Source organism: Corvus hawaiiensis, chromosome 4, assembly GCF_020740725.1.
Source record: "Corvus hawaiiensis isolate bCorHaw1 chromosome 4, bCorHaw1.pri.cur, whole genome shotgun sequence".
Classification (NCBI taxonomy): domain Eukaryota; kingdom Metazoa; phylum Chordata; class Aves; order Passeriformes; family Corvidae; genus Corvus; species Corvus hawaiiensis.
The window spans coordinates 34003614-34015958 of NC_063216.1; the positions used below are offsets into that span (position 1 = coordinate 34003614).

Sequence of the window (12345 nt, forward strand, 5' to 3'; positions counted from 1 at the left end):
GAGTATTTTTCAGACAGACCGCAGGGACTGGGCTTTGGGCAACAACAATTGTTGGAAAAAACAGCCAAGAAATTATTTTTCTCTTTTGGTGAAAGACCAGTTTGGTAAAGAACATTGCCCGGAAAAAATCCTTCAGTGGGCATTTAAAGAATTTTGCTTACAAAGGAGTGCTTAAATGAGAAAGGTTTGCCTTGGCATCTTACGAAATCCCAGTGCTAAAAAGCCTCTACTAATTGTAAATATCCAGCTGAGACGCATGAGAGGATGTAGTCTCTTGAAAAATATTGCATAAAGTGATAGCTGCATCAAGATCTTGAAAGTACATCCTTTACTGTGATGGTGCTGATCTCAGGAGGCAGGAGTAACCGTCTCCTTAGTTCTGCTTTTAAGAATAAACAGCTCCTTTACCCTGTGGAGCAGAGACACACAAATGTGCCCAGTATAACAGGTTTTGAATCTGTTCCTAAAGAAACTTAAAAAGCACTGTCTAGTAAATCAAAGGCATGCCACTATAGTAATCTACAGAGAATCAAAGTCAGGGGTACAAATAATCTTCAGAAAGTGCTTCTTCATGTGTGCTTAATTTTCGAACATTACATCATGAACTTGAGAAATAAGAGTTGAAGGGCGTTGAAACTGTGCATTTCAGGTCAGAAGGCAAGACTAGGCCCTGAATGCTGAAGGCCTTTACAGCAGAATTTTCTTCCATTGTTACTGTCCAATTCTTTTGATTTCACTTTTTCTTTCTAGCAAATCGCACATCTTGTCTCCTGTCATTCCATGCTGATGGCTGTGTTCACTGAAGGTTATCATTTTATACATGCTAGTTTTTTTCCTTCCTGGGAAACAGCTGTGTTACTGGGTTATAGAGATTGTAGAGACTGTGTCCATAGAAGACCATATCTGTGCTGACCAGGAATCCAGACTCATCTCCATCTGATTTATATCCTGTAAAATATTTATTATAAGTTGCAGTTCAGCACTGCCGTTCCAGATGTAGATCACTTGTGCATAGTACCAGGGCCCTTTCCTTATGGTCACCTTTTGCAATAACCTGTATTGTTCAGCCCCCTGTCAAATGTTTCTTCCCCCGCAATTGCCTGTAATTTCAAGTAACTGCAGCTCCCATCCAGAGGCCCACCTTGTCATTAGCTCCAGCTTTGAGTGGGTTGTTTCAAGATTCAGAGAACAGTACTCCTAAGTAGAACAAATTGTCCCATTTGTAGTTCACGGACATAAAGATAGATCCATAACTTTTGATTTCTTTGCAGTGCATTGATACCACTGAATCAGCTAACCTTTTGTATGCAGTCTCACTTAATACACAGCCTCCTTCATCGTGTGATGTCAGTACAATCTCAGTATGCATCACTCATCCATGAGCAGCAAAATGGGATTAGCAGGGATCAACCCATACTGTTCAATGCAGCAGCACAGAGCTGTTGCACTGAATATAGAATAACCATTGGGTTTGGGTTTTTGGAACACCATCAAATTATTTAGTGACCAGAAACATATATATAATTAAATCTTTCTTACAAATTATATTCATCATGATTGGCTTCTGGGTGAGGAAGCGCTGCCAAATCAGGTCATAAGCCATAAAAATAGGGGGACCAGTGAAATGCCTAATAATATATCTGAAGCCTTATGAACTGTGGACTGTATGAGGTATACTTCGGGCTAGTCTTTTATCTAAGTACAAAAGCTTTTCATGGTCTCTGATGTTTCAACATATAAAAACAATTAGGTGGATTTGTTGTTTATTTTTAATTCTGCCATATTTTAATTTCTCATATTAACAGTGTGCTGGCTTGCTTTTTAAATTCTAGATTCTACCTTAATATATGAATTTAGATTAACATTAAAAATACTAAATGATAATTTTTCGATTTGGCAACTAAATTTGCTCCTGGAACTTTTGTTTGCCAATGACATACTAATGAAATTTGGCTAGGAGTAACATCCAAATCATGCATATTTAAATCCTAATTAAGTGTAAAATTTATGCAAATACTTCAAATACATTTGATCTCTAATGAAAGCAAAAAATGCAGCTGTATTGTCTAATACTATGAAGTGCATTATCACAACCTCCAAGCATGCTTTTAAAAAGAACTGCAAGATGCGTTCCAAAATACATCCACAGCTCTTGCATTAATTTATAAGTAACTTGGAAAGCATTCTATTTTGTTATGGTTGGGTTTTTTGGGTTTTTTGGTACAGAGAAATACACATGTACATAATAAACCAAAAAAGGTGAAGTTCTGATAGAAATGGCTACATGAATTTGTAAAATAATACTTATCTCCATTTGGTCTCTTTTAGCTCAGTGATGTGATCATAGGATCCAGTCTCATGAACACTTGCATAATTTTTTTGTAATTTTACAGGTGTGAGTAATAATGGAAGGATCAGCTACGGTAAAGTGCGTAAGTGTTTTTTAGGTTTAAGGCATTAATGACTAGTTAATACTCTGATAAGAGGGATGAATGTTTATAAAAATCAACACATTGCAATACTGTCTCAGAACATCCAAATGCCTTTGTAGTTTTAATCATTTCATATCATCTTCAACAGAGCTGAGAAATTTCCATTCCATCTGCTATGTATAATTCTTTGAGTGTGGAAGGAAAACAGTGTGTTGCAACATATTTTCAAGACAGTGTTCTTGAATTGAAAATATGAGCACAGAAATGCTTACTGGTAATAAATCGGTAAAATTTCTCTGTTGATGTTGGAGGAAAGTATCAGTATGAAGGTGTGGGTGGGTGAGGGAAGAAGAAATCCCCAGAATTGCTAGAGCTCATTTTAGAGCTACAGATTACTGTGAGTAATTGGCAGTTGTCACAGCTAAACACTGATCCTTGTACTGTCCCTTACACTGTACTGGCAATGTTTTTATTATAGTCTGTACGTACCCTTCTGTGCTGTGGTATACATCCATTTTTGTTATTCCTGTTCAGTATGGTTTCTCCATCCTACATATACTGCACAACATAGTGTTCTTTCTTCCCTTCTGTTTTAATTTGCTTCTTCCCACAAAACCTAGGGTCTCTGTTCATATGTGAAAGTGCTTATAAAGCAAAATGAGCATGAAAATTCAGTGCCTGAAGCATGCTGCAGAGACCCACAGTCTTGGGGGGGCCTTGTGGGGGCCTTGTCCACTCATAAGTGTTTTCCTTAGAAGCAGAATGCAAGTTCAGCAGGAGAACACAATGTTTAGATGCAGAAGTGGACTCTCTAAATACACCAGATTTCTGTTAGTGTAGGCTCACTGATGGATGTGCAGAGATTTGTTCTCAAATGGTATTCAGATGGAGTTGTTAAGTACAGAAAAGTAAAATACACATAACTAGCCAACACAATTTATTTCTGAAAGTAGGACTAAAAGGAGCTAGATCCTGTTTCCTGGTTTGGTTGGCAGTGTGGTCTCACAGATGTTTGCACTGGGAGTTGTATGTGTGGATGCAAGGATAGAGGCCAGGGATACTTGCATCTTGGCTGTGGTATTGACTTGCATTAATGAAATTGTAGCTGAAAAATTTTTCTGAAGGATTTGGTGTAGTGTGATGCCTTCTGCAGTTACAGTTTTAAACTGATGGCGTGTTATGCTTATCTGATTTGAGGTACAGAACTACCATGCCTACATTCCAGTACAGGTTCTGATGGCCAAAAATATTATCTGAGAATTGTCTTCTAAGCAGTATGAAATACATAAATCTTAAATGCGGGGCTTTGGTTTTGAATATATTTCACTTGATTGTGATCTTTATGATTTTGGTACCCAGACTGAAGGCAAAACCTCACTCTGTATGAAGTCAACTTTGAAAGGTTTTTTGTAGTGTTTTTTAGATGTCTTGATCTCATTCTTTGCCTGGTGTATTTATAGTTTGGTTTTGTGCATTGTTTTTGTAGTTCAAACAGACAGAAAAAGTTCTGTCCTTTCTGTCTCAAATTAAAAAAAAAAAGTTTCTAGGACGTTACAGTGCCATTTTAATAATTGTGGTACTTCATTTCTCCGAGGAAGCTGAAGGCTGAGTTTCTTCAGGGTTATATTGGCATATTTTTTCAAATGTTCTACCAATATTTTTTGCCTTGTGTTGTCCAGGTGAAGAATATTTGCTCTGGAATGACTGCTGTACTCAAATGGATTAATTTGACCAGTGGGAGGAAACCCTTGAAGTTCTGCCAAGTTTTTAAAATCTTAATATTCAATAGTTTGAAGATTTCATCTTATTTTTTAATGAAAAATACTGGTTTAAGTGGTATTGAGTGGTTGCTCTGTTTTTACAGTGACTTAATATTTTCCTGAGTATCACATAACAGAATCTTAGGAAACAACCCCATAAAATAATCTGTAAATACACAGTGTTTTGTAGTGTTCCTCATCCAGCTCCTGGAGAGTACAATATAGCAAGTGTATTGCTGCTTTGGGTTATTTAAATGTATCTTTTATAGCAGCTGTCACCTGCAATCAACTAATTTTACTGAGTGGGTCTGACTGCCTTACAGCAGTGTAATTAAATATTATACGGTGCAGCATGCCAGCTCTGAAATATCAGAAATTCACCTGCTTGCATTCTACATTTTCTGAAGAAATAAAGGGCTCTTGACAACAGCCTCTTCAGCAGTTGTTCGAAATATTTTGTATTCCAAGTCCAAAAAAAGTCAGGTTTTATTATGTAAAAACTGAGTAATCATTAGCAGAGCCTAACATTCAGATCAGGTAAATGAATGTGTAGTTAATGATGCTGAAATATGATTAAGCTGTATGACAGTAGCATTTGAGAAGCCTACATAAATAAACTTAAAAGGTTGTGATGATGCATCACAAGCTTCATGAATGCAAAGCTGTTCAAAGAATGAATATGTAGTTTCACAAACGTAGATTTTTGACACTTTTCTGTTCTCTGTCAAATTGGAAATGATAAAAAACAGCCTTGGAAGTTTTCTGGAGCAAGGGTGAGGTCAAGGTGGTGGAAAAGAAACTAAATAGAGTCCTGTCCTATAAAAACCAGTAGTGGATTCTCAAGACATTTAGTGAGATTTTGTTACACTTGAGCCAGTCCAAAGTCAAGTTGCAGTTAAAAGTGTAAAGTGAGGTTCTGCCTCCACGCTTTTGCCAGCAGCTGTGCTGTGTATACCCCATGGAGATCTAGTTCAGAAACCTAAATCAAAATTGCACTTCTTTTTTGTTGGGGGGGGGGGTGGACCTTGAGCCACATTTTTGGTAGAACCAGTGAATTGTGGCAGGCACAAAGATTCATCCTTACTTAGAATATGGAACATGCCTGGGTTCAATCCCCATTCTGTACCCAAATCAGTAATCATAAATGCTAAGTCTCCAATATTTCTTACTTTGACTAGAAAATCTCCACATGTGTATTTTAATTTTATTTATATGAAGTTAAAACATGTATTTATATGGTTTACATGTCCAGAATGGATAGTGGTTGTGGAATCAAGCATTTTTTTGCAGACATACTCAGCTCTGTTTCATTTAAGGGAAAATGCCACCTTGTATGACTGTGATTTTAGTTCTTTATTAAAGCTAGTTGAATCAAATTTCATTGCAAAATTTAGGTAGTGAAATCTGAAAAACAGCTTGGTCTCTGTCAAATAGTAGAGATTCTCACAGGACATAAAAAAAGGAAGAGTTAGGTGAGCACATGAAAATATATATTCATAAAAAGTGTTTTAAAATGCATTTACATTCCTAATGAAAACACTTTCTTTCTTTAATCCACCAGCTGACTGACATGTGACAGTATGTCAGTTACTGAGACCATGCAAAGAAATGCCAGGCAATTCTGCAGGCTCTCTGGAGCTCAGCTTAAGTAAATCCAGTTAAGTAAATCCAGCACAGGAAAGAAGGTGATAGTGTGGGTCTTTGTTATCATAGATGGATGAGGAAAAGAAACATTGTGGATTAATTGAAAAATGGCTTAACTCGGAAGTAATTTGAGGTCAAGGTTTGTGGTTAATTTAAATTGCAGTTAAAGGAAGAAGAGGAAGCATCTTTATAAAATTGTTGGGTTTAGTTAATTCCTTGGCCAGGTGTCTTGTTTATACACACTGCTGTTCTAATTGTTATGGCAGTTTTCATAATTATGAAGTAAAAAAAAATTCAGTTCCACTTATGTTCAAACATAAATTTATTCCACTTTACAATTGAATAATTTCAGTGGTTCATTTGAGTTGCTTTCTGGTTTCTTATGTTTGTTAGCATTGGTGTTGGCATTATTTCAAACTTAGCAAAGCAGTGGTACCTTACTGGGTACAGTGTTTTCCTAAAATATATGTGTGTATTCTAAAACATTCCATGATCTAGAAACTTATAATCATTATTAAGCCAGGCTGATTGCATTTTGAACTGTGTTTTCTTTGAATAGTGCTGTTGTATTTATTTTGGGTTATGCCAATAGTAACAGAAGTTTGAATGACAGAATGTGAGAAGTACAAGAAAATGCTCCAGATTATATAAAGGGTTAGCTCAGCACTCACCAAACTTGAAAATCGAGTAATACAACAGTGCACAGTCACCATGCATTGCTCAATTTCAAACCCTGCTGAAGGTGCAAGGTTAAGCCAGATGATGTGGACGTGGCATTTAAAAAAAGGGATATGCATTTTTATAGATACAAAACAAATGTGCACATCTAGGTATACTTTATTAAAGGATGTCTATTGCAAGAATTTTTCAGGGACATTGAAAAGAAATCCATGTGGTCATCCTGTACATCAGTATAATATTTATAACTATTCTCATTGAGAATGTTGTTTAACCTTTTTCACACTTAAAGACTAGATTTGCACGATAGCTTAGTAGGCTGCCTAAGAAATGTAAGGGTTGAAATGGCATTCCTTGAAAGACGAGTCCAAGATTATATGATGGTGTAGCCAAAATAAGAAGAGACTGTAATAAAAACTGATGAAATACAATTTAAAAAGACCACTGAGAAGTCTGTGTTTCAGCTTGTTTTCCATACCAGTTTATCAGTTTGGAGTTACAGATGATAAAGTAGGGTGAGGAAAGAGAGCTAAATGATTAATAAGACCCGTATTGGAATGGTTGTGCCAGTGAAAGCAGCACAAGTGAACAGCCACTGCAGAAGTCTTGTGCTGTAAGGACAGCTGGAGTTGTGCCTGTCTGTTCTCCAGACTCTGAGGATGACATTTTAGGGCAACTCTAAGATTAGAGCCAAAAGTACAATATCATTTCCCCAGTGTATTGTATCAGTTTCTAGCTCAGAGACTTCCTGAACTAGGCAAGTCTCTGTGTGGTTAGTAACCCTGAGCAGATTGCTTGTTCAGTCTCCCCTTGAGTCTTGGAGGTTCTGGTAGTTGTAACATCCTGTGGTGAGGAGTTTCCGCAGAAGAATCATTTTGTGTGCAGTATGCAACCTGCCATGGCTGGCTTTTTCACTCTTGTGCTGAAGGAGGTGGTGGATGCAGCGAGTTCCCAGGTGTCCTCTTCAGCCCTCAACTGAGTCCGTGGATTGTATCATGCTTCTATTGTTTTAATCTATATGAGAGCGGAAGATGAGAGCTGTGCATGATCTCAAAATGCAGTAGATCTACACACTTGCACAGTGAATTTTCTAGTGGTTTTTTACTCACCTGTTAATTTCCATCATTCATTTTGCCTGTGGCTGAATATTAAACCAATAGCAACATATGGTTACTGAGTTATGTTTACCAAGTACAGTGACACTAACGTAAAGGATGTTTGTGAGTTTTATATGGGGGAAACATTTTTTTAAAGACAAATCAAACCTATAATCACAGAAATAAAATTATAAGAAGCAGTTTTTATAGATGTATATAGTAAAGGCATTTAACTTTTACAGTTTAGATGTATTTTCAAGCCCAGACAGTTGACTTAACTCACATCTTAAAACTGCAGTGTTATACTTTAAATATAGTGATTCAACGTATTAATAATTCTGGAAAAAATGAAGTGAATTAAAGGAAATTGTAACTTCAAAAGAAGTACTTGTGGGTCTTTGGAGAGAGAGAGAGAGAGAGAGTTAAGTAGTTGTTTCAAAAGCACTTTATTTAACTCTTGTATCTCATAAATGCATGAAAACTGTAATAAAGAGTCTTGTAAATTAATTTCCAGCAACAGTTTGCTTGATGATCTTCAATATTTGTTCCAGCTCTTGGCTGTTAACAGTCGCATTTGCAGGGAGGAGGTAATATAATGCAGAATTCATGCAACCATTTCTTTAGAAGTTCCTAGCATACAGCAATGCACACTGAATTGTTTGTAACAATTCTTCAACAATACTTTTCCGAACCATAAGCCCGTACCTTATACCATCATATGCCATACGATCCCTCATTTTGGTAAATTAATGTGTATCAGGATTTTAAACCCCTATTTATAAGCAAGCAGGATTAATACTCGTCTTAGTCAGAAATACAGTGTCATGTGAGTGTTTTTTTAACCTTCGCTTCATTGTCTGCCAGCAGTTATGCCTGTCCTACTACATAACCTAAATTATTGTTGCAAAATTTTATAATGGGCTCCACAATTTAGTACAGTACTTAGGACAGTGAAGGAAGTTAGTAGTTGTCTATGATGACAAAAGTTATTTCTGTGTAATTGGATCTTATTATATCAACCATTTTTCTTTCATTTTTATATAAATTTACTTAATAGTGTGATCTGTATTTATCCTTATATTTGAGCTGAACTTTTCATGTGTTAGGATATTTTAGGAATTTTGTTTTAAACTGTAAAATATGTACAAATGTACCAGTGCCATGAGGAAAACAAATTTTTTAAATAATCATCTCTGTGCATCACACTGTCATGTTATTAATGAACATAAAACCCAATCTCTACATAGACATTTGGTGTATTCATAAATGCTGGCCTCTTTTGTGTACTTCACAGTTCATGAAGGTAGATTACTTTTAGCATGAGTAGACAAAAGCCATAACATGCAAGGTACTATTCATTTGTGCGCCAGCACACATTAACTCAGTGTGAGGTGTTTAGACTCGAAACTTTATCAAATTCAAATCAAATTAGCAAGAAAGTTGGAAAGCAAAAAGCAGATGTTAACTTACCAAATGCAGTAGTTGTGCTGAAGGTGGACCTGTGTCCTGTCATGTGGAAGTAGTAATAGATTGTATTAAAAATTGCTGAGGAATTTGCTGCCTGCTGCCTTAGGATAAATCTGCTGTTGAAGGCATGCAACAAGGAAGCTGGTACCACTTAAGTCAAAAGGGTGATGCAAACTATTAGAACAGAAATAAGCATTTGGGGTAGAGATGTGCAGAGGTCTGAAGACCCTGGTCATACTTCACAAACATATACACAGATGTATGGTGTATTTTTCCTCATGTTCACCCGCTCTGAAGCTGTGTTTATCAAGGATGCAGGCAGGTTTGTAACAGTGCTGACATGTCCTTTCTGTTTTCTGCCTGCAGCATGTTTTTTTCCCAGGGCTTTTGTTTTTTTCCCTGCAGCAGCTGAGTTAATGTTTCTTGGGTTTTTGTCTCACTGTGTTATTCATGTTTATATGCAAAAATTCCTTGCATAATTATTTCTTAAGGTCACTGACCTGTCCTTGGGTAATTCTGTCTGTGTACTTCTGTCTCTGCTTCAGACTAATCGTAACGATGTATCTAGAAGGTTTTTGTGTTTGTGGGGAGGGAGGGGGTTCCCTTCAGGATCCTGTTTCCTTTAGGTTATTAGGCATTTGTTGCTGTTCCTTCTCTTCACCATTGAAATTCTGCTTTCCATAAAATATGTTCTCCTAGCTGTATTATTCTTACTACCTTTTTTGGAGCTGAAAGCAGGATTTTGGGGTCCCTGCATGTGGGAATATAAGTTGGAGTGGTGAAATAGCATCCCAGAGTGCTCCCTGTCCCAGGAGGCATGAGTGAAGCTCTGAGCACACCCTGGGAGCAGTGCCTCTGGTGGGTGCTGCTCCATTCAGTAGCACTCATGCTGCAGTTGCTCAGTGCATGGCTGCTGCCTTTTCTGTCTTCTGAATAATACTAAACATTAATCCTTTATGTTAACAAGAATCAAGTAATGGAAGAGTAAAATTACTTGAATCTCAGCTGTGCTTTGGGCATAGCTTCTGTTCTTTTCTGTAGTATAGGGACAGTGCTTGCATGTAGCTGCCAGATGACTCTGATCCCATTTTCTGAAGTGAGAGTATTTCATCTTTATTTCTGTATGAATGACTCCACTGGTGGTTCTGCTAAGTCCACTGCCAAGACAGTCAATGCAAGTGGACATCTGGTTTGCTTCTTTTGGGGGTAAAAAATGTCCTCATGTTTTTAGAGTTAGCCTGCTTCTAGGACCGTGTCGATCCTTGAGGGCTAGTCCATGTGTGAGGAGTCGGGTTGCTGAGGGAACATGAATACTCAATTTCTGTGCACACTTGTAAATAAGATTTAAAAATTTCCAAGTTTCATTCTTTTAGAAAGTTCTTATCAATGATAATAACTTTTTAAAAAAAACTCTGTGAACCATCTGAAACACAATCCAGTAGAAAGTCAAAATAAAGAATTGAACACTTAATTTTTCTGATACCCTGTAAGTTAATAACCTTAATTATGGCATGACAGGTCTGGGAGGTATAGACAGGTACATTTACTTCTAAAGATGTCCAATAGCAAGGCCTTGGTAGTAGTGACCTGTGAGAATTCTGAGAGGGAGAATATTTTCAAAGGCTTACAGTTGATTTTGCTCATCACAGTTGATCTAACAGCTGTCCTGTTTAAAAGTAAAGATGAAACATTGTGCAGTAAGACAGAAGAAAATAATTAGTGTTCTGGTTTTATTGATGTTCTAAGACTGGATATTCAGGGCATTTACTCGTCCAGCAGCAAAGTGACAGGATTTAGTAAAGTTAAATTTGGGTAACGCTTACTGCCATGTTTCGTACTTTTTTGTTAATAGAGAAATGGCCGTAGTATGATGGTCTACTGTTAGCATGAAAGATAATCTTACCAGACTGGTGATTTCCTGTTTACTAATTCTTTTTTTTCTTTCTTTTTTTTCTTCTGGCATGTTCCTGACAATCCTGCTTGCTTGTGGCAATGAATATTTTGATCCCTGTGAATTGTAGAGCCTATTGTGAAGAATGGCAGGCCTCCAACGTCTCACAGCATGCACTCATTTCTCCACCAGTACACGGGATCTTTCAAGAAGCCCCCTTTACGGAGACCACACAGCGTCATAGGGGGCAGTCTCGGCTCTTTCATGGCAATGCCCAGAAATGGGAGCAGATTAGGTAATTTCCTACATTGTTTGTTTAAATTGATTTTTCTGTGAAAAAAAACGTTTGTATGGATTTGTAGCAAGAGGTACAGATATTCTAATGCTTTATTAAATCTCTAAATATGCAGTAATTTTTTCTGGAGTTTGAGAAATTTGGTTTTAAGGAACTGAATGTCTCTTTAAGATTTTCAGGAAGAAAGCAATTAGAAAAACACACAGAAATCACCCATTAATTTTTGACAAGTTACAAAAGTAACAAAATAGTCTTTCTTAGTACTTTACAAGGAACTCATGTATCCGTCTTAGTTAAGCATTGGCAAGAATGTAATACCAAAAAAAACAAGAGGATAATCATCCTGTATGTGAGATTTTAAAAAAAACTGGTGTATCGCTTCGCATTATTACAGAGAAAAAAAATGTTTCTGTCAGTGACAAATTAAGGCCACTCAACTATAATTATGTTTTTGTTGTGGTCCTGAGCTATATTTGTGCTTCCATGAAGCAAATAAGTTATGAAATATTTTTTTCTTCTTCAAGTAATTTATCATGTTGCTGCCTCCAGTCACCATTAATGTTTTATCCTGCTTTTATGTTATTTTAAATTATGCTTAATTAATTGATACTAGAAAATGAGAGCAAGTCACAGCTTAATTAGAGTTTTATTATTTTTTCAATCTCCTGCCCTCCTTTAGAAGTGTGATAAACTGATCTTCAAGATTAAGCTGTGAATCTTCAAGATAGTAGTCAAACCACTTATATCCTCCTCTGGTGTAATACCACTCATCTTGTTCAAAACCATGCCTTTTACTGTTTGAGTTACCATTCAAACTGCGAAAAGACTTACATCCTTTTGAATTTACTGTAGCAGCTGTTGCTGTCACACAAGAAAATAGGTTTTAGTATGCACGGTTTGACTACGACATCAATTTCTGATTTCACTCAAGTCCTGTACACAGTATTTGCTTTTTCATTTTTGCCAAGCCAAGCTTTAGTTAAGTTGCCAAGAATCTAACAGGAAGAGAGAGTTTTAAAAAAAAATTAATCGTGTACTTAGAGAAATCTGTGTTTAGGAATATGTAGTCTGTATGGATTAT

At 36.7% G+C, this 12345-nt stretch overlaps 1 protein-coding gene across 2 annotated transcripts in view; it reads left to right on the top strand.

The window, feature by feature from the left end:
* The window catches only part of CDK17 (cyclin dependent kinase 17), a 92240-nt gene that overhangs the window by 39855 nt on the left and 40040 nt on the right, over positions 1-12345 (top strand). Inside the window, exons 3-4 of one of the 2 annotated variants that reach the window (XM_048302114.1) lie at positions 2394-2432; positions 11100-11264. In XM_048302114.1, coding sequence (XP_048158071.1) covers positions 2394-2432; positions 11100-11264 — 204 coding nt within the window. The remainder of the gene's footprint in view (positions 1-2393; positions 2433-11099; positions 11265-12345) is intronic. The other variant, XM_048302116.1, reaches the window with a different exon arrangement.